The sequence below is a fragment of the Phyllostomus discolor genome, chromosome 10, assembly GCF_004126475.2.
Source record: "Phyllostomus discolor isolate MPI-MPIP mPhyDis1 chromosome 10, mPhyDis1.pri.v3, whole genome shotgun sequence".
Lineage (NCBI taxonomy): Eukaryota > Metazoa > Chordata > Mammalia > Chiroptera > Phyllostomidae > Phyllostomus > Phyllostomus discolor.
In genome coordinates, this window is record NC_040912.2 from 68,530,865 (window position 1) to 68,557,389 (window position 26,525).

General features: G+C 36.2%; 1 protein-coding gene across 1 annotated transcript in view; it reads left to right on the top strand.

Annotated features, from left to right (window-relative positions):
* The window catches only part of CPED1 (cadherin like and PC-esterase domain containing 1), a 275,507-nt gene that overhangs the window by 100,875 nt on the left and 148,107 nt on the right, over positions 1-26,525 (top strand). Inside the window, 4 exon segments of the mRNA XM_028525677.2 lie at positions 157-268; positions 1,577-1,625; positions 1,628-1,741; positions 9,791-9,796. Of these exon segments, the coding sequence (XP_028381478.1) occupies positions 157-268; positions 1,577-1,625; positions 1,628-1,741; positions 9,791-9,796 (281 nt within the window).

The following is a 26,525-nucleotide window of genomic DNA, read 5'->3' on the forward strand; positions in this document are numbered from 1 at the left end:
ACACTTGTTTTCCTAGTCTGTGGTAGGAAAATATACTACAAAACAAAGGTGGTTGTAACACAGCAGGCTCTATTTTGGAAGCAATTTCAAAAAGAAGCAATAGAATGACTAGTTATTGCTCTTTGGAATTTTTTCAGAACTGCGATTTCTGGTGAGCCCCTCTGTGTTTGGGCCAGAGCACACAATTCAAGCCGAGTACTTGGAGTCACCTCTCAAAAACAGTGAAGCCACAGATGTGGAATTGGTGGGCCTGGAGACATGAGCAACTGTAAGTTAATCATTTGAATTGTTATGTCCAGCATGCATGTTAGGAGACAGCTGACAAAAGAAAAATGCTGAACAGATCTTGGGGTTTTTAGAGGTTTGAAAATTATTTGGTCTCTTTCATAAATTTTTGGCTATCTTTTTAATAAAGAATGCATCATTGATTTTCTTCCAGACTAATTCAAACCTCCTGCCATAGAATAAACATTTGGGTAAATAGGGCTCTTATCTAGGAAGTTAAATTAATGTAAATTAATTTAAAACCTTGAAAAGGTGAAACTATAAAATTTTAACTCCCATTTTATGCTCAAATGACATTGCCTTGGTCTATAAATATGGCTGAAGGAATTTTTTTCCTAATTGCTTTTTTTATGGTTCCCAGGATCTAAAAAAGCAACTTGGGGTACCACATTATTCAGATTACCTCTAGGGAAATGATTTTGTAAAGTAGGTAAATTAGAGATTTTAATTATCTTATCTAAGGCACAAATACTTTTCCTCATCTAATTTTATAATCACTAGGCAGGTTTCCACGGTTAATAGTAGTTATTGAAGAAGCAATGTATCTTTTGCTTACCTTGCCTTCTGAAGTTGAAATAGCACAATCTCTCATTGATCCAAAGTTAGATATTTTGAATATAGAAACGTGGTTGCAGAAAAGCAAATAGTTATATATTTTGATACCATTTTATGATGAAAGTACAGTTGCCTCATCATAAAACATTAAACTAGTGTTTTTTTTTTCCTTTGTAGACTAAAATGTTTTCCTGATGTTTTATTCCTTAAAATTAACTCCTAATTATTTGTGATAAGGATTATTAAGTAGAAACAAACTATTGGGGAAAATATTTTGTCATATTTTGGCAACCTGTCCACTATTGAGAAACATAACATCTTTTCTAGCCAAGGAAGGAAGGTAGAGTAAAGGCAGACAAGGGCAGAGCCGAAATTTCAGGTATTTCACTGTTCCCTAAGCTTTCATTTGTATCATTTTTGTTATAATGGTACCATAAGTGACTAATTAAATTTTTAAAATCTTCAAAACCTTAAGTTATGTACTTTTTTTGTACCTTTCTTTAAAAAATATTTTGATTAAATCTGCCTGTGTGAGGAACTCATTAATTTGACCCCTTTTCTCTGTGTCTGTACTCGCCCTGGTATTGGTGCTAATAAACAGTAACTTTGTTTAAGGAAACTTGGTCACTGAAGGCTGGGGTCCAACGAAGGATAGACAAGTGCACAAAGCTTCATGGTGATTTACAATTACATACTCACCCTACAATGTGGGCCACTAACTGCTGTTTATTTTTAGGGATCAAACCACAGTCCTTGCTCCACATGAAAGCAGTCTTCAGAGCCAAAAGATCTATCTGTGATTCTTAAAGCATATGTGCTGGTGACATCCTTGACCCCTTTGCGTGCATTCATTCATTCAACTGGCATGGTTTGGGATCCACCAAAAAAGAAACGCTTCACTGTTTAAGGTAAAATTTCTGTCAAGCTGATATTCCCCACAAAGTGTACCGAGAAGTAAAGTGAGTTGGGCTGCCTTTCTCTGATCTTTATGATTATCAAATCCCATTGAACAAAAATTGTACCATTTTATTGCTGGAAGCAGAGATTTTCATTTAACAGTTGTTGGTTCAAAAATGAACTTGAAGCAGCTTAATTCACTAGAGATCACAAAGGCTACAATCTTTTTTTCTTTTTTTGCTGAATTCATCATTTTAGTTTAGTTCTTTGACCGATTACAAGCTAGTTCTCACTGTATTCTATTTTCTTGACTTTTCACTATTCAAGAAAAGTATCATCAATGCAATAAACAAAAATATACTAATTTTGCCGTTATGGTTTTGCTTCATTCTTAGGAAGCAAAATGCCTATTTTCATTACAACAGTACATAGAGGATATTTGCTGAGTAAAAAACAAAGCCCTCAGGTGGTGCCAATACAGTAGGAAGCATTACTTCATAATGACACAAAAAGTTTAGTTATAAAATGTTACTCATGTTAGCCTTAGTTAAAGAAAATTTCTAGTGACTATGTATTTGATAATACTAAGGCATTTCTGATTCCAGAAATAATTGTTTAGAGGACACATACAAGGTGATTTGTCTGGTCAGAATTTCATCCCCTAAACACTTAGGAAGAAAAGCCCTGAGAGGAGGAACTTCCCTCCATTATAACCCATCACACTCAGGGTTTGAGGGGAAAAAAGGGTGGGGAGTGAACATAATCTCACACATTTCCTCATCAAGTCCTCACCTGAGCAGGTGGACTTCACGTCCTTTACCAGGAAAGGAGGCGGCCGTGGGATCACAAGGGAGAGGAGGGAGGAAAATCCTCTCCTCCAGCCTGTCCTCTTAAGCCTCAGCGACCACCCCCCCAAACTCCAGACGTCCTGTCCACTGCCACCACTGGCAGAGCCACTCAAAACAGTGTTCAGAATCCCCTTCACACAGGTTTTTATTATGTCTCTGTTAAATTCATGCTTCAGCCTCACTTCAGCTATGCTAGTTCACCATCTGATAAAAACAAACAAAAAACAAACCGGAGGCTCTAGGTACTTCCAAATAGTTTGTTAAAGTTTTACTTCTATTGCATTTAAAACACTACTTCCCAGTCACAGTAGCAATGACTGGTAGAAATGATAGGCACTTTTGTGATAGTTTTTTATGGACTTCCTAATGTTACGTCATGAGAAAAGAAAATTCTCTGTGATTTGATTTCTTTATATTTTCACACTATATTTACTATTTGTGTTTCATTCACATCTTTGTTGCATCTGTGGGACAGATACAAGCTGCAGTTGTAGTGCAGGAAAACACGTAATTCTTGTCATTTTCATCCCCATCTTTGGGATTTGTCTTTTCAAGATCTTGCCTGATTATTCTGGGTAACACTGTTACCTGCTCTCAAAGGGAAGAGGTAGTGCAGCTTCCTGGGCTAATGTGGTCAGCAAACAATTATTCCTTATGCGGTCAAGTTATACTTAATGCTACAGGTAGATTCAGAAAACAAAGGAATATTTATTTACCTGTCAACTGAAGTACTTATTGCTTCCACCAAAACCAAATAGATTATACTTATCTGTTAAATCAGTACTGCCCTCCAAACACTGCTTTCCTCTTGATATTTTTAGACATGAAAAAATACACAGAAGCAGTTCTCAGGTACTAATGTGGAAGACAGAACCAAAACCCACTTTAAAGACTCATCCCATGACATCACGTTGTATTAAATCTGTTCTTAAATTCCACAAACATAACATGTGTGTGCCCTGAGTCCTGAATTCGAAAGGCTAAATTACTTAGTTAAATCAGTAGTGATTTATGCACTCTGTAGTGAGGCAAAACCACTCTAAACTGGTTTATCTGAGGCCATTTATAGAATATTCTGGCAGCTAAGGGAGGTCTGAAAGTAATAACAGATATAACTATGAGCTCATTTATTTCCAATTAGGTCTGCTGCTAGATACTTATCTGCTGAAGCTTTGGAGAGAAGAAAAATATCAAGGAAAGGAAATTTGAGAAATAATGGAGAGTAGAAATTTGTAAACTATATTTATAAACTAAGTTTTTCTAAAATTCTCTTCTATAACATAAAAATAATTTAAAATTTAAGTGTTAGATATTTCCAATGGATTTCAACTTTAAAAGGGGGAGGGAGGTGGAAAAAAAGGAAATAATAATAGCATTGAAACATTTGCTTACTATATTGTTTGATCCAACGTTTTAGGTAGATATCCTGCTCTCCTCATTTTTGTTCTTTACTCAAATGGTAGTAAATTACATACACTGATTTATGTCTTGCTTTTATCACTTAAAATATATCTTAAAGATTTTTCCATATTATTTTATTTTTACTTGATTTATTTAAAACAAATCAAGAAAAAACATTTTACCCATTTTTTCCACCCAACCCCCACTGTCCACCCGTGGAAACCATCTGTCTGTTCTCTGTATCTATGAACTTGTAATTATTCATTTGTTTATTTATTTTTAGATCCCACATACACAAAAGATCATACGGCATTTGCCTTTCTGCCTGGCCTATTTCACTTAGCATAATGCCCTCAAGCTCCATCATATGTATGTTCTTTTGCGCATACACACACACACACATGCACACACCCCATAGTTTTTTAGTCCACTTGTCCATCAATGGGCACTTACATTGCTTCCATATCTTGACTATTGTGAATAATGCTGCAATGAACATGTAGGGTGCACATATCTTTTCAAATTAGTGTTTTTTGTTTTTCTTCAGATAATTACCCAGAAGTGTAAGTAGGATCATATGATAGTTCTATTGTAATTTTGGAGGACCATCTATACTGTTTTCCCCAGTGGTTGAACCAATTTACATTCCCACCAACATTATACAAGGGTTCTCTTTTCTCTACATCCTCAGTGTTGTTATTTCTTATCTTTTGATACTGGCTATTCTAACAGGTGTGAGGTAATATCTCACTGTGGGTTTGAGATCTGCTTATCCCAAAGATTAGTGATGTGGAGCATCTTTTCACATGCCATTTAATGTACAGACCTTTTTGCTAAGGCAATGTCATTTTCTTGGTAAATATAATATACAATCTAAGTGATAATTTATTCAATTTTTTCTTCCTCTAAGAAGTTCTCAATTTAATTATAAAATACTTTGGTCATATTTATGAATTTACAACACTTTCATAACCATTCTTGCTATACCTTTTGGTCAAATGCATTCATGGCTATCTTTATACACAGGTCACATAGACTGACTACAAATGTCATAATTGAAATTTGGCTCTTGGAGTAAAAAGTGGCAGATCATCCCTTCATCCACTGTAAAATTGTCCAGTAGAGAGGAAACTCTCATATCTGTAACTAGTTTTTGACATCTGAAGATTCTTTATACCTCAGATCATAGCTGACTGCTTTGATGAAAATGTATTGCTGGAGTGATTTGTGACTTCCTGACAGGAAGAACTGTGAAAGCCTTATTTATCTAGTTGAGACATAAATGAATTCATAGTTTGATCAACCATCCCACATTGAAAGATGTTCATTTGATGATTCAGTGTTCGAAAGTTATATGAAGATGATTCCTTGAATGTAGTCAGCTCTCAATAAATGGTCTTGGATTGGGTTCAGTTGAAGATCATTTTTAAAAATTTAACTGTGTGAGTAACTTGCCCAAATCTGTTTATTTTTAAAAGGTTTTATTTATTTATTTTTAGAGAGAAGGGAGGGGAGGGAGAAAGGGAGAGAAATAATGATGTGTGGTTACCTCTTGCACACCCTCCACTGGGGACCTGGTCTGCAACCCAGGCATGTGCCCCAGGCTGGGAATCTAACTGACAACCCTTTGCTTTGCAGTCTAGCGCTCAGTCCACTGAGCCACACCATCCAGGATGCCCAAGTCTGTTCAATCCCTGTCTAACACAGTCCCTGTATTTTATAATGATCTTCCAGTGTTTTTTTCAGTAAATGCATTAGAAGGACATCATAATCTGAACGTCTTGGCAGGGCCACTTTGACAGAAAGGGGGAAACACGAGCCATTGCAGCCTTCTCTCCACTTGGTATCTGTGAGAATCATCTCCACTGGAAACCCAAGTTAAAGCAAACTTCTCCTCAGTCTGGGGCTCTAAATCATCAGCTGTCTACCACCACTGCGTTGGCCTTTGGGGGACCACTCTTCCATTTCCACTGCCAGCAGTGCCTCTCAAATAGATGCGATCAGCAAATGTGGCAGAGGAGAGTGAACCTTGGCAAGCAGGAAATGTTGTTATTTACAAGGGACCCTTTTAAAAGAATGCATATATCTCCTATTCAGTTTTGGAAACATGATCTGTTGTAGGAATGAAGTTAGCTTCATTTGTCATCAGTATTTCTGCAGTGCTTTTCATCATGTCAGGTGAGAGAGCTCATATATTCCAGGGTAAAAAATGAGTAATGTCTTTGGAAGCAAGTATAAGTTACAGTATGGTTTTCAACCTCAGAAAGTGTTCTCCCCAATCTTCGTTTTTATATCTAAACTGCAGACTGGTGGAAACAGACCTTGTAAAAGATGTTTTCACTGAGCATCTGGCCCTTCTGCAGGCCGGGGAGATTTATATCAGATTTAGAAAGAATGTGAGTAAAGCCTGCTTCTGGGAGTTTGTATAATGACTTGATGTATCACTTAATCTACTCGTGGATTAAATTTAAAAATTGCACCAGGGGTGTTCATTTTAAAGCATGATTTTATATAATAGAAATCATAGATAACAGCACAAAATTTAATAAATAAACAGGTGGGTAAGCTGTCTTAGACTAATAATCAAAATAATAATTGCAAAAAAGCAGTTATCTGATCAGCCCACATTAGCATTAGAGATTATTTAGATATATGTTTGCTCTATAAAAATAATAACTGTTTTTCAACTGCACATGATTTTAAAATGCATCCCATCAATGCAGAATAAATTCATACTGTTATAGGATATTTGTCTCCTGTTTTGAAAATTTTTATTCACTCATTCATTTTATTCATTCCTGACTTTTTCCATAAAAGGTTTGTCAGGTATTTCGTGAATTTATTAAATACTGAAAATACTAATACTATTATTTTAATACTGAACATCAAATTGTTATCTTAAATAGGGAGAAAATTCATTATTCATTAATTGTGGTCATGTTTATTTGATCAAAAATGACCACTTAACACATGAGCCTGAGGTCCAGACCAACAGGTGACCTGTGTCCCCAGAGCTCACAGAGTGCCTGGCACACACAGCCGCTCAAGCCGTGTTTACAATGCGTGTTTTTCTTTCATTGTCACTTTTATTAAGATGCCTTATTAATTATAACATACTAAAAACTTTCATCTTGGAAAAATATGATTTAAGAATATATTCTGTAATAAAAAATGTTATATGTGAATTCAAATATATCTTTTCTGAATTAGTGTAGTGAACTGGTACATATATGCAAATATAATTAACTGAAATGTCTGCATTATATGTTATATGTATATGTACATATATAATGTGTTACAGTGACAACATAAGGTAAAACTTAACTCTAATGAATACATTTGCTAATTATTATTCCCATTATTATTTAAAAATGATTTCCTCTACTACTTGGAAAACTGAGGGGCAATTATTAATTATATATCCAGAAAAATGAAGGTTAGCTAATATTCTGGAATTTCTGAAAGCGTGAAACAGGAGAGGTAAGGGAATTCCTTTAGAGTGCTGTAAGGATGGGAAAGGGAATTCCTCAGTGGTGTCTTGAAAGTGAGGATGTGTATTTCCCTCGTCCTTTGCTCAACCCTTTTCACCTGTCTGAAGCCACTTCTCCTTATCTAATGGATACCCTTGCGGGGATGAGGAAATGGCCCAGTTGAGGACTTGCCAAGAGCAAATGTTATTTTTTCCAAATGCAGCCTAGGAGTTGATGGCCTATGGATGTCATCAAAACTCTTATAAATTAGTCTATGAAGGCTTTTTCTCTTTCTGCCGTTGTCCAGCACAGAAGTGCTGCTTGATTTCCATTGTCTCACTGAACATGTTTATAAATAAAGAAATGTTTAGAGTAAAAATAAGTAGTATAAACAATGTTTGGAATACTGTGTGTACACAGAGAATGGCACCATCTTAATATTTTAGTTTCTGTTATTTTTTTAAAATTATAGTTTATTGATTATGCTATTACTGTCCCATTTTTCCCTTTGTCCCCCTCTGCCCAGTACACCACATTTCCTTCAGCATTCCCCCCACTTAATTCATGTCCATGGGTCATGCACATAAGTTCTTTGGCTTCTCTGTTTCCTATACTATTCTTAACTCCCCTGGTCTACTTGGTGCCTATCATTTATGCTTCTTATTCCATGTATCTTTTCCTCCTTTTTCCTCCTCCTCCCTCTCCTCTGATAACTCTCCATGTGATCTCCATTTCTGTGATTTTCTTTCTATTCTAGTTGTTCACTTAGTTGTTTTTATTTTTTTCCTTAGTTTCAGTTACTGATAGTTGTGAGTTTGTTGTCATTTCACTGTCTATAGTTTTGATCTTCTTCTTTTTCTTAGATAGTTCCCTGTAACATTTCCTATAATAAGGGCTTGGTGATGATAAACTTTTTTAGCTTTTCCTTGTCTGGAGAGCACTTTATCTGCCCTTCCATTCTAAATGATAGCTTTTCTAGATAGAGTAATCTAGAAAATCTATATCCAAGCAAGGATATAGGTCCTTGCTTGTTATGACTTTGAATACTTCTTGCGATTCCCTTCTTGCCTGTAAAGGTATTTTTTTTTTGAGAAATCATGAGAACTCCTTTGTAGGGAATTCTCTGCTTTTCTCTTGCTGCTTTTAATATTCTTTTTCTTTAACATCTGGCATTTTAATTATGATGTGTCTTGGTGTGGCCCTCTTTGGGTCCATCTTGTTTGGGACTCTCTGAGTTTCTTGGACTTGTGTGTCTATTTCTTTTGCCAAATTGGGAAAGTTTTCTCTCATTATTTTTTTAAATAAGTTTTCAATTTCTTGCTCTTCCTCTTCTCCATCTGAGTTTCTCATTATTTTTTTGATAGATGACTTTGCTAAACAAGAACAATGTTCAAAGACAGAGCAGCTGTAATCTCTTCTTTCAGTACCCTCCAAACAATAAGAAATTGTTAAGATGGATCTTTCAGTAATGGAACTATAAATCAAGGCAAAAACTCCCTGAAAACTTCCTGAATTTTTCCACTTCTGTGCAGGCACATAGAGAATTACTGAATTTAATTTTATAAATCTTGATTCCTGGGCTTTGACAACAAGGCTCACCAGAGTTCTCCATTACTGTGGTAATGATAGATAGCTTCTGAGGACTAGAAAATACGTTAGGAGAAAAATATCAGATAAAGTCAGCAAGGATTCAGGAGAACAAAAAAGAAGAAAAATTTATTTGCCTAAATAAGTTTAAAATCCTTGAAAGAAGAGATTAAGTTTATATTTTATTTAAAAAGGAAACAAACCTTCAGTGCCTGACATAATACCTATTACTCAGCAGATGCAGCAAGGTAGGTGGCTTGGAATAGACATTCCGCCCATTAAATTACTGAAAAGAATAATTAATAATAAAACAATCCCTTTATAAAGTAGCATGTGAATGTAAACTATAATAACAATCAAAACTAAGGCAGGAATGTCTCAAAAAATCATAACTTTAATGCTTAAGTTTTTTTAAAATGTGTACCCAGTGAAGAAGACAGATATTTACATTTTTTCTTCAGATATAGAAACAAAACAATTTCCCACCAGTACATTTTAAATCTTATTATTTGTCATTTTAAACATTTCTATTAAAAGTTTCTTTTGTTCTTAGAAATATATTCAAAGACTGTGAAAAATCCTAAGTATAAGATATTCCCAACTGTGCCAACAAGGTAAAAATTGATTTGTCGGCTAAAACAAGACAGACTTTTGCTCCCTTCAGGAGAAAAATCTGACTTGCATTTGCCTTATGTGATTTATGCATTGCAAATTTAAAATGAAATACAAGCTTTCCTTCCTATATAGTTAAAGGTGTCTTCAAATTTGAAAGGAATAGCCAGGAAACCTGCAAAGCTATGAGATAAAACAAAAATGCTGTATTGCCCTCAAGTGGTTCTTTTAGGTACTGCACTAATAGCTTGACTTGCTCATCCAACGGTGAAAGGAAAACAGGCAAAAATGCTTAGACAGCAGAGCTTTGACCTTTTTCTTTCATTGCATTATACATATTTGTTTTTTCAATGTTACTTGATTGTTCATGCATGCTTTAGGAAGGCTGTATTGCTAAGTAGAGATGGAGATAAATCTTCAGTGCAATTTAAATGGCCTAGGCCACAAAATTATTTAGAATGTTTTCAGCATTTGTCAGTCATTGGACATTGTTTTTATACTTAAAACAATTTTGTAGTATATTGGGTTTCTTAAAGTACTGTAAAGTTAGCACTAGGATTTTAGATTTAGCGTCCAAAAATGTATTCGTTTTATCCTTTGTCTTTTGTGTATATTTCTATTTGATTTCAACCTGAACCTCAGACCACCTATTAACCTTGAATTCCTTTGAATTATCTAGTGTCCCAAAATCATGATGTGGAACTGAAATTTCTCTGAGTGCAACTAAAACAAAGATGGATTCTTTCTTGGGATTCCACACACATACATCGTCTGCATTCTATATCTGCTGTCATATGCAGATAGATTTCATTGCTTTTGTTAGCTCTATCTCTGTGGGGCATCTGCCTATAAGGCAGTGATTCTTTGACTCCTCACTTACTGATATGGAACATCCCCATCCCCACCCCCCATCCGCTTTGTCTCATAGCAGCTTGTCCTCTCATCCCTCTGCCACACTTAACGAAATCTGTTCTTAGGAGCTCGATGAAGCAGGTATTTAATATTCAGAGAAAGGGATTGCAAATGGGAGAAGAAATCCAGGTCTCCCTGTATTTATGCAGAGGTGGGAAAAACAGGTTTGCAATTGTTTGTGTGGAAAATAATACAATAATTAATAAATAATGGTCAAAAATAAACTGTGTTTCACATAATCACAACTGTGAACCTACTTTTGTCCACCCCTGTATGTATTCATGTTGTATGGCTCCCCCTTTAATCAGCTTCTCTAAGCCCAGTGTCTAGTCTTCCAGAATCCAGTAGTTCCAAGTACCACAGCCTTCTCTCCCTGCTGAAAAAAGTACTGTGCCCAAATGATTTCTACTGGAAATTTTATTTCTACTTAAAAAGTCTGAGATTTCTCCCATGTGCTTGATTACCCAAATCATTCACATAAATAATATGTATTTGGATCAGAGAAGGTAAAATCATTACTCTAAACTTGGAAGTCACAGAAGAAAAATATTATGCTAAGGAAATATATCTAATTTTCATGCTTTCATGGAATTACTCTTAAAGTAAAGAAATGTGATTTAAAATATAAGTGGGACAATGATGACATCCTTTCAATCTGCATGATAAGCAAATGTCTGACTGCACTTTTACTCTAATGGAGAGAGAAATAAACCACTAGCACTGGGCCTATTGTGTGGGATCTAGAAGATTAAAAAGAAAAACTCCAAGGCATGACCTCTAGGGGCCTTGGGAAAGGTGTCCCACAGAGAAGTCCTCATACCAACTGTATGACCTCAGGCACATCTTTCAACCTCTCTGAACTTCTTTATCTATAAAAGAGGAACAATTTCCACCAGGTTAAATGAGGTTTTTCATTCCTTCCATACATATTGGCTGGATAGTTTCCATATGCTACATATGTCAATATGGAAGGAGATAAGTGAGTACCTTTTGGAGGTAGACACAAATTGGTGATGAATTGAGAAGGAGGGCAGATGAAGATGGCTCAAATATGAGTCTTCAGCCATTATTAGAACGGCGGTTCCCTTCCCTCAGATAGGTCAGATGGAAGGGAGGGGGACAGTGGGGAGGGGTACATGCTCTGGATCTCACAGCAACTTACCCATTTGGTTACCAGACTGGCCTGGGCCCGCAGCAGGTCTGCCTCCAGCTGGCCTGTTGTATGTGGGTTCTTGACTTTGTGCAGGCAAGATTTCACAGCATGAGTCCAGGTGATTTTGAGAGTGTGTTTACTAAAGCTGAGGTCAGTGAAATAAAGGAGGAACTTAGACTAGAAGAAGTAACAGGAGAGAGCCTAAGTGGCTCACTTAGCTCTTTTTTGCTTTGGTTCATTGAGAAATAGAAGTCACAGTGACAGAAGTGAGCCAAGGCAGGGCTGCTGTCAGCTCACCGGAAAATCAGAGTAAAGAGGGCCTTGGAGACAGGTTCAGGGGGTCAGCCTGGGGCGAGCTGCTGTTGCCCACTGCTCCCCTGGTTGCAATCTCATGGGGACCCTTAGAGTTGAGGAGACAGAGAGCAGAGATACAAGACATCATCAGTGTTCTCTAGAAAGAGCACATTGTGGATTCATGGTCTTGAGGCTTTTTATCTTTCTTTGGCCAGTGGGAATCCTAGGGGAGGTCTCAGGGGAAGGTGTTAACAGAATATTCATTAGCTTTCCAGGTGTGTTCTTCGATATGTTGATTCATTAAAATGTGTACAGAGTGGGGTCAGGGTTATTTCTGGTTAATTTTACTTTCAAGAACATCATTAAGAAGATCCCGGACAGCCCTGGCCAGGTGGCTCAGTTGGTTGGAGCATCATCCAGCACACCAAAGGTTTTGGGTTCAATTCCTGGTTGGGGTGTGTATGGGAGGCAACCTATCAGTGTTTCTTTCTCACATCCCCCCTCCCCCCTCCTTCCTTTCTGTCTAAAAGCAACAAACATATTCTTAAGTGAGGATTAAAAAAAAGAAAAAAGAGAAGTACTGGGACCAAGCATGGTCTGCTCCAGGACGGTCTGGAATGTGTAACGCATTTGCTCCTAAGTGTCCTTGGTTAAGGAAGATAAGACCTGTAATTCATTAGCTGGCTGTAAATTGCTCAAATTGTTTGGCCTTGTTTAATGATTTTGTCCCAGCTTCCCTTATCCCACTTGCCAAGAAATTTCCCTTGCTTCTATCTTGCCACAGGTCCTGTCCATGTGCCTGATCCTTAGGCCTCCTGTGCTCTGTACCCTGCCTGAGGGCTCTTCATAGAAAAACTCTGCCTTGGGAATTTGATGTCTCTTTACCCATTCACTTTCTTTGCTTCTCCTCTCCAGCCTCCCCTCCCTCCCACCACTTCCAAAAGAGGTATCACATTGCTTCTAAATAATAGAAGGATAGGTAGTTGCTCTCACTTCCTAATGTGACAAGGTCGGTCCCATGTGTTCAGGAGCAATGATGTGATTTGAACTGAGCTTCACAAAGATGACTCTGGCAGCAATCAGAGAGAAAGTGGTTGAGGGCAGGAAAATCAGAAGTCAGTAGTCAAGACCACAATGTGAAGACATTGGTTTGGGCTACATAGCATTATATTTCATTAGAACACTAGATCATGAACTTTCAAATTATGCACAACAATTAAATGCCCATTTGAACTGCCCATATAAAAGAATGAGTTTTGTTTGGATGCTGGTGAGAGAGAGGTATAAAGTAAGCGATTTGAGAGAAGTGTAGGGCAATAGAGGGGGTTGTAATAAATCTGTGGATTCTGCAGACTGTAGCACTACAGCTTCATAAGTTAGGGCAAATTGTGATATCATTCTCTTTATTGTACAGCCAGAACCCATTATTTTTTAATAATGAATACATTCCCTTTTCTTTTGTGATTGACCATGAAACTTAGTAAGACCTAAAATAGATACCCTGAATAAAATATCCAGAACATAAATGAAAAGTATTTTCCCTTTTTACTTTCTTACTCACTTGAGAATACAGAGAGATCAGATAATCAGACATTCCTGTCAAATGCATCCCTGTTTGCACATTCTCGTGCTGCCTGTGAAATATGTTACCTGTTAAAAATATTAGTAGATTTCAATGTCATTTTCTATTCAAGACAATAATGGATGGAAAGTTTTCAAAACAAGCTGTCAGAACTTATTTTTTTGAAGGCTTAAAGAATTCGTGTGTTTTAACTTGAATGGAAATCATTTTGACCTGCTTGAACAATATTCATATAAAGAGAATTAATAGACATGTACGTGCAGAGTCCAATAATAAACTCTTTGCAACTTTAACCTTTTCTTTTTATTGTTCAATCTCTCTACTCCTTCACAAGTCACTGAGCGATCTCAGAACAGACAATAAAGGTAACCTGACAGTTCTCTCAGAAGGTTGAATATAATGCAATCAGGGTTCCTCCATTCAGAGCAAATAATTACATTTTTGTGCTATTCACAGCCTTTTGTATTTCTGTACCTCACTTCTAATCAATTATCTGATGTATTACATGTGGGAAAACTTAAAATTTTCAACTATAAAACTTATTAAATCACATATAATTTCCAAATTTAATGTTTGCTTTAAAGCTTAAGGTTGCTAATAATACAAATGAATAAAATTATTCATGTCACTGGAAGCATGAAACTTATTTAAATATTAGAGTTTTGATCTGATTCCAGGGAATGAGTAAAAACTATCCAAATGTAAGTTCAGCCAATTAATTCAGTTTTTTTAATGGTTTACCCTAAAGGAAGCCAATTTTCCATGAGCTAAAACAAATGATGAGAATATTTATGTTCTTAAATCATTTGACTTAACACAAAATTTGTTCTTGATCCAGGCAATTTAAGTTACAAAAAATATTCTTAGTTTTTCCAAAAGGTAATTAGGCTACATAAATGTTCAGGTTGTAGAATTGATATTTTAGATGTGCTTTAAAATTGTAACAGTTTCAAACATATTTTCATAAAAGTGAAAACAGATGATTAAATCTGCATTTCAGGGTCCATCCACTTTCCTAAACTAGTCCAATCAAGGGCCCAGTGGCGGAAGTAACACTGGGGCTTTGCTGCCAAGCTTATATATAGGCTTCCCCACACATACTGGTTGCCTCCTGGCTGCATGACCTTAGGCAAGTTACTCGTGTTCGAATTGAAGACTCAGATTCTTCTCTATAAAATGGGCATGATGAGTATCAAGCTGAGCATTGCTCTGAATATAAACAAAACAGTGCACGAGGAATGCACAGTGCCTGGCAAATGGTGTCAGCTTAACTAAGGTTAGTGATTATTAAGTGTAACATAGAATTATACCCAAATACCACATGTGCACTAAATGAAACTTACACCAGTACTTAGGCTTGTTATTTAGTCATTTTTCCCTTTCTCAAGTATTTTTTCTTCTCTTTATAAATATCAGAATTTTTTTTCATAAAGCATGTCCCTTTAAAACACCAAGGAGACTTCTTCCTAGAGCCCACAATGTTCCGTAGAAGCTTATCTCGCACAGCCCTCTGACATGTGGCAGCTGTGTTCCTCGGGCCACACACATCCAGAGCCGCGATCCTCAAGCAAGGTGTCCATGCCTCTGGGGACCCACAAAGACTCTCCAAGGCATTCACAAGCACTTGGATGGTTTTGAGATTCAGTGCTCATAACTTAATCTTTCTTGTGTATACCCTGCTAAAATTTGATCTCACTGGTCGGCACCTCTAAAGCGGGTTCTCCTTTCCCATCCTGTTCCTAGGTACCCCTCCACTCTGAAAGAAAGAGCAGCTCTCATCTCTCCATAATGTGATGGTGGTGGCTGCTCCAGGGTGAAAAATTATGCAAACAAAAACAACCCCAAAACAGATTAATTTAATTATGATTTTTGTTAGACAAAATGAAGGATGTTAAGCATTAGGTAATAAATCCTTCACTACTCAGGTTGTTTTCAGTCTTTAACAAAATTAAATATTTCATGATGAATCACTTTGTGGGGTTTTCATATATCTTGGAGAGAGTTCACAGAATTAAATCTGTTGCTATAACTAAACTCTTCTATCTGTTACTATGTATTTATGTGAACAAGTTCTCTATGCAAATGTTAAAAATATTGATACCAAACCCTTCTCATTTCTAGTAATAGGTAATAGTCTCTCAATGGACATACAAAATAATTGAATAAAAAATCATATTAATGTTAGGGGTGCATTTTCAATGCAATTTTTAAAATTTATTTATTGATTTTATTGCATTTTTTCAATTACCATTATATCCCTTATACCCTCTTCCCCCCACAATCACCACACTGGTGTCCATGTCTATGAGTCCTTTGTGCTTTTTGCTTGATCCCTCCACTCCCTAACCCCACCTCCCCTGCCACAGCTGTCAACCTGCTCTTCATCTATGAATCTCTCCTCATTTTCTTTGTTAGTTAAGTTTGTTCATTAGATTCCACATGTGAGTGAGATCATATGGTATTTGTCTTTCCATGACTGGTTTGTTTCACTTAGCGTAATGTTATCCAGGTTCATCAATCCTGTCACAAAAGATACAATTTTCTTCTTTTTTACAGCTGAGTAGTATTCCATCGTGAAAACATTCCATAGTTGTTTTATCCACTCATTTACTGATGGACACTTGGGCTGCTTCCATCTCTTGGAGATTGTAAATAATGCTGCAATGAACATAGGGTCACTTATGTTCTTTCAGATTAGTGTTTTGAGTTCCTTCAGATATATTCCCAAAAGTAGGATTGCTGGGTCAAAAGGCAGATCCATTTTAAATTTTTTGAGGTATCTCCATACTGCTTTCCACAGTGGCTTCACCAATCTGCATTCCCACCAACAATGCAAAAGGGCTCCCCTTTCTCTACACCCTCACCAGCATTTGTTTATTTATTGATTTTAGAAAGAAAAAGGAAGGGGGGAGAGAGAGAGAGAGAGAGAGAGAAAGAGAGAGAGAGAGAGAGAGAGAGAGAGGATTTGTTGTTCTACTTATTTATGCACTGATAGGTTGATTTTTGTATGTGCCTTGACCCAAGGTAGAACCTGCAACCTTGGTGTATTGGGACAATGCTCTAACCAACTGAACTACCTGGTCAAGACTCAATACAATTTTACTTGTTTATTTTAGTAATTATTTAATAAGATTTGTAATATAGTTCTATTGTTTCAACCAATTGTATATAATCGATAATTATAATCTTGACTTTTTGGAAGAAAAAACTTAGAACCATATGATAACTGAAATTTTAAAAACTAATTTATAAATATGTCTTTCTTAATGAGAATTATAGAGTGATCAAAGTTTTTCATATTTAAATATATTACATTAAGGTACAATTCTGAGGTATTCAGATTCCTTCAAGTACATTTTAAGAGTTCTACAAGAGCCTGGTGAGAGATTTGTTCAGACAGTTAGATTCCAGCTGAGTCTGTAAAAGGCAGAATAATAATATTAGTCAAGAACAAGACATGTATTAGAAATAGATAGATGTGAATGCATCTTTGTTTCCCCTTTAATTTGGACTAAGAACATAGAATCTTGGATTTTATGTATTTAACTAAGTGCCTTTAGTTCTATGCTTTGATAAAATTAAGGGTGAGCTCTTATGTTATTTCCTTTTGAGTATTGACTATTACCTGAAATGATCATTCTCTAGACTTTGTTTGGCTTCTCTTCTGGATCATTCTTTTAAACATGCAAGCAAGCTGACTTGATATTACTAATCTGAAACAAATGCACAAAAAGTTCAGGGTCAAGACTGTGGGTAAAACAGTGACTAAGAGGAGATGGAGCAGACATGAAGATTTCACTATTTGCAGGAGCTGAGAAATGAAGCGGAGGAAAGGTATTTTTTATTCTGTTTCTTTTGCAAAATTTCTGACCCTGAAGTGTTTCTTTGGACTTTGGTAGTACAAAATTAGCAAGTGTTTAAACATGGTTGTTAGAAGGAGTGAGGCTGTAAAAAGTGCAAAATTACTCAAAAAACTTTTAATTGTGGAGATACAGATATGATGTCTGTCTGGCAAAAAGTCCAGCCATTGTTAATAAAATGAGAATGGTTTGTGTGACATCGGTGTAATCTGGCAGCCAAGGAAAGTGGATTGGAATGTGCATGAACAATGATGACTTCACTGCACTAGTCAGTGGGGGCAGTAGATGCTGCTGAGTGAGCATGTGTACTGTGTGGCCTTTACTTTCAAAAAGACTGAGCAAGTAGAACAGTGAATCTGCATCAAATTTTGCGTTAAGCTTGAACATTCCTCTGTGGAAACTATTTGGATGATTTAGAAGGCTTTTGGGGTGAGAAGGCAGTGAGTACAGCACAAATAAAAATGTGGTGCAAAAACTTCAAAGACATTCAAGAATCTGTTGAAAGTGATCCACATTCTGGAAGACCTGCTACAAGCTGAACACCTGAGAATGTTGAATGTGTACTGGCTGCAATAACAAAGATCGGTGGCCTGACAGTGCGAGAACTGGAAGCTGATCTGGGGATTCCAAAAACTACTGTGTCTAAGATTTTGATGCAGGATCTTGGCATGAAAGGTGTTATGGCAAAATTTGTTCCGTGGCTGCTGCTACCAGAGCAGAAGGAACATCATGCTGCGGCTGCTAATGGCTTGATTCAAATGGCCACCAATGAACAGATTGCCTCAAGAAGGTCATAACTTTGAAGGGAACTGAGGTGTTATTTTCCTATTATAATGTTTCTTGTATCTTGTATGTTTCTCAATAAATGTCTCTCTTTTTCATAGTACAAGGCTGGATACTTTCTGGACAGATCTTGTATGACATAAAATTTACCCTCTGAACCATTTTGAACTGTACAGTTCAGAACTAGTCAATATATTTCCATTGTTACATAAGCAATTGCTAGAACATTTTGCAAAACTGAAATTATATACCCAGGAAATAAAAACTCACATTTCCCTTGGCCACCAGCAACTACCATTCTATTTTCTGTTTCTGTAAATTTGACTAATCTGGATCAGTGGTCCTTGACCTTGTTGGCACCAAGGACTGGTTTTATGGAGGATGGGGTCAGAGGGCAGGAGGCAGAGCTCAGGGGCCCAGGTGAGCTTCGCTCACTTACCCCCTGTGGATGGATAGGCGAACGGGCCGGGTGATAGGAGGCAAAGCTCAGGCAGCTTAGCTTGCACTGGCTTCTGGTCCACCACCCAGGGGTTGGGGACCTCTGCTCTAGATACCTCATTTCAGTGGAACCATACAGTATCTTTGGTAATTGGATTATTTCACTTAGGTTAATATCCTCATGTAGTTTAGTATGTGTCCTTCCTTTTCAGGGCTGAATAACAGTCCACTGTATGTGTTTACCACATTTTGTTTATCTACTCATCCATCGATGGAGACATGAGTTGCTTCCACCTTTTGGTTATTGTGAATAGTGCTAATATGAACATATGTGTATAAATATCTCTTTGAAACCCTGTTTTAAGTTGTTTTGACTATGTTGAATTACTGGATCATATGGTAAGTCTACTTTTGATTTTTTGAGGAACCTCCATACTGTTTTAAATAATGGCTGCACCATTTTATATTCCCACCAATTTTGTCCAAGTATTCTGATTTCTTCACATCCTTTTCAACACTTAAAAGTTTATGGTTTTATTTTTAATAGTAGTTATCCTAATCAATGTGAGGTAATATCTCATTGTGGTTTTGATATTCATTCCCCTAATGGTTAGTGATACTGAGCATCTTTTCATATATTGTTGGTGCAAAATGATTTAAGTACCAATATTCTTTATTGTGAGAAGATGAAAAATTTTATTTTATACATTAGTATTGACAGAAATTCTAGTAAACATTAGTAAGGCTATTAGTATAGCACAACAGCACTATTTGAAATATTGAAATGCCAGTATACTCTTGTAATTTTCCAGTTAGTTAAGAATATGACAAAAAATTCTGATATTGGTTAATTTTTTATCCTTTGTTTTAACTCTTACGTTAAATTTTCTTAGCTCAAAAGTCCTCTTGAATAGCTGTAAACTTCTGTTTTTCAAAGGTTTTATTACCAGGCACCAGAAAAATACATATCCTCCTTGTCTAATGAGATGGAAATAAGAGGTAAACGTGTCTGAAAGAGAAAAATGTGGTTATCCTCAAGCTCCAGTAAACTATCTCTGTTATCAAAGTCTCTGTGGTTTCTGTAATGCTATGCTTAGATTCATTCATTCAACAGTCTTTTGCAATACCTCTGTGATAGGTACTGACCACCCAAAGATAAAACGGTGCAGTTTCTGCCCTACAAGAGCTCATAATCTCATGGACAGCAGACAAAAAAAAGTCAACAAGCTTAACACAGAACAGCACATGTTGTCTTTGAGAGCAGTTTGTCCAAGGCCTTGTGGGAGGATAAAGGGAAGCATGAGGCCGATCCCAGAATTTAGCCTGTGAGGGGCTGTGAGAGATGGGGTGGGGGAATGAGGTAGGTCGCAGGGTGTCATGGAAGTGCGTTAAGATACCAAGACGTAACTGAAGTTTTCCTACAAATATTTTCAAGTTCTCCTCGGTTCCTCTTATCCTTTCACTTTAATTGATAATTTTGGTCTTTTATGTATATTTTAATAAACCGCTTGAATGGATAGATGTAAAAATTATAAACACTGTGTTATCCCTTGAATTTTACACAAATACAAATGGTGACGCTTTAACTGCCTGATTTGGCAACCATGATCTTACGACGTCATTTTCTACATAATTTATTTTGCACTAAACTTGTACCTCACTTTAACATTGAAGGAGGAAAACTTATAGTTTGTAAAATAGGTTCATGTCATGTTAGATAGAAGTTTTAAGATGTTCTCGAATTCATTTTTACCTCATTGCCAAGGCACATCAGTGCCATCTCCTTGGGGGTCTTATAGTCTCTTTTTATGTACCTCTTTCAAAAACATTGATTAAAAGTCTTTATCCATAGAGACAGAAATATCTTTGATATGTGAACTCATGGCTTGACTGTTTTAAATTAACAAAGACAGTGAATGTGCTCCTTCTGCATTTGTACTTGAGTTAAGAAAGCTCTTGGGTGAAATGTGTTTTTCAGGTTCTTATGGTTTTCAATGCAAATAATATCAAATAATCTCAGATTTGACATTGTCTGATGAGATCACTGAGTATAGTTTTCTATTACTACATCTGTGCTCACTGAGATGCACAGAACTCAAGTAATTTGACCAAGGAAATACAAATTAGTGTAATAAAAACACAACCAGGCATTCAAAGAAGTTTTTCACTTAGCCTAAGTGTATTAATTATAAAAACTAACAGAGGCATTATGCCCTCTTTAGGTGACTTATTGAAAATTGATGATTTAAAAATATACCTAGTAAGTGTTTGCATGATTTTACTTTCATTTCTGTAGTTTGCTTGCCAATATACTAAATAAATTGAATTGAAGCAGTCACTCAACTGGAACTTCCTTTGAATTGAGGGGCTTAAATAAATTGAAATCCATGCCATGAGAGAGAAGGAAGCACATACAGAAACAAAAATTGGGAGTGGAAATAACACACAAATAAAACAAGTTGCTCCACCTTGACTCTTGCTTTTCAAGTGCCGCTTCTGTCTTCCTTCTTCAGACGTCTGTTCACAAAGGCAGCTGTGTCTGGTCCTGGCTTCCACGGTTGCTGGCCCATGCTCCTCCTTCTCCTAGCAGACTGAGTTCTTAGGGAGGTGGGAGAAAAGCCAGTTATTTGGGTTCTTCAGTTCTGCTCTTTCACTCCTGCTGGGTGAGCACATCGCTGGAGGGGCCCATTCAGTCATCAGGCCTCTCTATTCTCTTTTGAAAGCATTTCTATTGAAAGGCTTACATATGCATTTTAAATGTTTTTCCTTGGCTAGCATCTGAATTCCCAGAGGCAGTTTGATTCTCTAATCATGTCTTGCATTATGAGAATCTTGATGCAACATCCACTATAGTTGAATTTTCCTTTAAATGGCTTTGGCCTTGTTTTAATTAATAAAAGGAGTTAACATGTAGTAAGTTATTGACATGCCATGTGGTGGTGTAACTTATGTACATTCTCTCACTTAATCTTAACAATATCCTTTTAAAGTAGATACTGTGATTAATCCCACAAGGTCTCACCATGTAATAGTAATGGACATAGATCCAAAGTTTTGCCTCTGGGACTTTTGCTTTTAGGGCCTATAGTGTTACTTCTGTGCTATGTGCTTGTCTCCCAAAGCTCAGAGCATGGTGTTTCCCACACGGTAAAATTCTCACAAAGGTTAAATTAAATGGAACTAAACATGTACTGGCAGCCCGTATTCAATGCTCATTTATAGCCAGAATTAAGAAATAATCCTTTTCACAGTAGAAGAGTAAACATAACCCGACATTAATTTGCTTATTACTTTATTGCCATAGAGAATATAATCTGATTAAGTTTTTTAAATAATGATGATGATATTTTAAAAAGATTTTATTTATTTAGGTTTAAAGAAAGGGAAGGAGAAAGAGAGGGAGAGAAACATCAGTGTGTGGTTGCCTTTCACACGCTCCCAGCTGGGGACCTGGCCTGCAACCCAGGCGTGTGTCCTGACTAGGAATCAAACCAGCTACCTTTTGGTTCGCAGGCCAGCACTCAGTCTACTAAACCACACCAACCAGGGCTGATAATCAATCTTATGTATGTTGTATCCTACACTAACATTTCCAACTTTCTTAAATTATTAACCTTGAACTTTGTGATATTCAGGAAGCATTGAAACGGGCAAATACAATAATGCCATCAATAACTATATATAATATGGTGAGCTGAGTGAAATATGTGAGTTACTTTTACTTGGAAAAACATAACATTACTCCTTTTTGACTCAAGGATGTTAACATTTTCGGTGATAGCATTAATTTGTTTTCTTTTGATCATTCAATTATTGCATTCATTTTTCTTAGTGAAATGGAAAAACATCCCAATTGCCAAAGCTAATGATGTGTTCCTAGGATCCTAAAGTGTTTATCTCATTAGGTTTCTGTTTTTAAGCTGGTAAAATTTATGAAGTCAGTATTTGTTTCTCTGGGGGAATTCTGCTTGCGTATTTTAAAGATACATTTACCATCTCTGTCAGTTGATTTGTGCCAATATCTGTCCTTCCTTACATAGCAACAAAAGTTTTTCTCTTTGCACTCTTAAGCAGTTCAGACAGATGTTGTCTGTACTTTCGAAACATGAATAGAATACTTGCTTCATGTTGCTTCAAAAGTGTTTATTTATTTATTTTTATTATAGTTGACATTAATATTATTTATAATAGTTTCAGATGTCAAAAATATTTTTGTTCATCTTTGAAAGAGCATGTGTATCTAAAGTCTATGAATTAATATGAGATTTGTTTTATACTTTTTAAAAAATTTGTCTTGAACTCTGATCCTAAGCATCCTCCTGAAGTAGTTTTGTTTCATTGTTTCAATATTTAAGCAAGTAAAAGTAGCCACTTGTGATACCAACTCCAGTGTTTCCAAGAAGCAATAAGCCTAAGCTTCACTCCCCTCTGCAGTACTGCCCTATCCTCTCTATCCACAGGAAACCTTAGGTTAAAATGTTAGGAGAACACTGAGATTCTGTTACAGTCTTTGATAGTTATAGATCTCTCATAGCAAAATACAGTGAAGAAGAAAATTTTTTAAAAATGTTTTATTTATTTATTTTTAGAGAGAAAGAAAGGGAGGTAGAAAGAGAGGAAGAGAAACATCCACTGGCTGCTTTGCACAGCCCCAACTTGGGTACCTGGCGGGCAACCCCAGTATGTGCCCTGACCAGGAATCAAACCACAGACCTTTAGCTTTGCAGACCAGCACTCAATCTACTGAACCACACCAGCCAGGGTTGAAGAAACAACTTTGATAAGAGTTATTTTTGTTCTGATATATGATAAGCTTAGATTTGAATTTCATACTTTATAGTGGCATTCAAATACATTTTCTCCTAATTTGTTTGTTTTAAGTTTAATCTTTATTGTATTTTTCCATTATCATTTAGTCCCATTATACCTCCCTCCCTCCTGCAATCCCCACACTGTTGTCCATTTCCACGAGTCCTTTTTCCTTTTTTCTCGATTCCTCCATCCCCTAACCTCCCCTACCACTAGTTGTCCTCCTGCTTTCCATCTATGAGTCTCTTTCCATTTTCCTTGTTAGTCCAGTTTTTTTTAATTAGATTGCACATATGAATGAAATCATATAGTATTTATCTTCCTCTGGCTGGCTTATTTCACTTACCATAATGTTATCCAGGTCCATCCATACTGTCACAAAGAGTAAAATTTTCTTCTTTTTTACAGCCGAGTAGTATTCCATTGTGAAAATGTCCCATAGTTGTTTTTATCCACTCATCTATTAGTGGACACTTGGGCTGCTTCCATGTCTTGGAGATTGTAAATAATGCTGCAATGAACATAGGGGTGCTTATGTTCTTTCAGATTAGTGTTTTGAGTTCCTTCAGATATATTCCCAAAAGTAGGATTGCTGGGTCAAAAGGCAGATCTACTTTTAATTTTTTGAGGTATCTCTACATTGCTTTCCAGAGTGACTGCCCAGTCTGCTTTCCCACCAACAATGCAAAGGGTTCCCCTTTCTGCACATCTACATCCTCACCAGCCCCTTTTGTTTCTTAATTTATTGATGATAGCCATTCTCACAGGTGTGAGATGCTATCCCGTTGTGATTTTAATTTGCATTTCCCTGATGATTAGTAATATTGAGCATCTTTTCATATGTCTATTGGCCATTTCTGTGTCCTCCTTGGAGAAGTATCTATTCAGGTCCTTTGCATATTTTTTAACTGGGATTTTTTGGGGGTATTGAGTTTTGTAGGTATTAACCCCTTATCACATGTACTGGAGAAATGTTCTCCCATTCTGTTGGTTGCATTTTAATTTTGTGGATAATTTCCTTTGCTGTGCAAAAATCTTTTAATTAGATATAGTCTCATTTGTTTATTTTTTTCATTTGTTTCCCTTGCCTGGGGAGATATATCTGATAAAAAATGCTATGAGCAATGTCTGAGATTTTGCTGCTTATGTTTTCTTCTAGGACTTTTATGTTTTCAAGTCTAACATTTAAGTCTTTGATCCATTTTTAATTTATATTTGTGTGTGGTATAAGTAGGTGGTCTAGTTTCATTTTTCTGCATGTATCTGTCCAACTTTCCCAACACCATTTATTGAATAAACTATCTTTAGCCCACTGTATGTGCTTGCTTACTTTGTTGAATTAATTGACTATAAATGTATGGGTTTATTTCTGGGCTATCTATTCTGTTCCATTGAACTATGTGTCTGTTTTTATGCCAGTACCAGGCTGTATTGATTACTATGGCCATATATTATAATTTGATATTAGGAAGCGTGATTCCTCCAACTTTGTTCTTGTTTCTCAGGATTGCTGTTTCTATGTGGGGCCTTCTGTGGTTCCATATACATTTTCAAAATATTTGTTTTAGTTCTGTGAAATACAGCATTGACATCTTGATAGGAATTGTGTTAAATTTATGGATTGTTTTGGATACTATGAACATTTTAATGTAGTTAATCCTTCCTATCCATGAACATGGTACGTTCTTCAACTTATTTGTATCTTCTTCAGTTTCATTCTTCAGTTTCTTATAATTTTCTGAGTATAGGTCTTTTACATCCCTGGTTAGGTTTATTCCTAGGTTTTTAATTTTTTTGAAGTAATTATGAATGGAATTGTTTTCTTAATTTCACTTTCTGTTAGTTCATTATTGGCATATAAAAATACAGCTGATTTCTGGATATTAATTTTGTATCCTACTACTTTTCTGAATTCATTTATCAATTTTAGTAATTTCTTGGTGGTGTCCTTAGTGTTAGAGAACCCTAAATATACAGTATCATGTCATCTTCAAATAATTACAGTTTTACTTCTTTCTTTTCAATTTGGATGCCTTTTAGTTATCCTTCTTGTCTTATTGTTGTGGCTAGGATTCCAGTACTATGTTGAATAGGAGAGTTGAAAGTGGACATCCCTGTCTTGTTCTGGTTCTTAAGGATAATGGTTGTAGTATCTGCCCATTGAGTATGATGATGGCAGTGGGTTAGTCATATATGGCCTTTATTATGTTTAGGTATGGTCCATCTATTCCCACTTTGCTGATAGTTTTGATCATAAATGGGTACTAGAATTTGTCAAATACTTTTTTCTCTATCTATTGATACGATCATGTGTTTTTTATCTTTCATTTTGTTTATATGGGGAATCACAATTATTGATCAGCAAATGCTGTATCAACCTTGCATTCCCAGAATAAATTCCACTTGATCATGGTGTGTGATCTTTTTGATGCATTGCTGTATTTGGTTTGTGAATATTTTGTTGAGGATTTTAGTATCTATGTTCATCAGGGATATTGGCCTGTAATTTTGTTTCTTTGTAGTGTATTTATCTGGTTTTAGAATTAAGATAATGCTCACCTCAGAAAATGAATTTGGAAGACTTCCCTCATTGGGAGTTTTATGGAATAGTTTGAGAAGTAGAGGTGTTCTCAGAATGATTGGTAAACCTTGTGAATCCATTACTGTCCTAGGCTTTTGTTTGTTGGGAGGTCTTGGTTACTGCTTCAATTTCACTAGGTATAATCTGTCTATTCAGATTCTCTGATTCTTCCTGATTTAGTATGGGAAGAGTGTATGTTTCTAGGAATTTATCCATTTCATTCAGGTTGTCCAGCTTGTTGGCATATATTTGTTCATAATATTTTCTTACAGTCCTTTGTATTTCTTGGGTGTCAGTTGTTCTTTCTCCTCTTTCATTTCTGATTTTATTTATTTGGGTTCTCTCTCTTTTTTTTCTTGATGAGTCTAGTTAAATCTTTGTCCATCTTTTTTATCTTTTCAAGGAACCAGCTCTGAATTCATTGATCTTTTGTATCTTTTTAAGACTCTATTTCATTT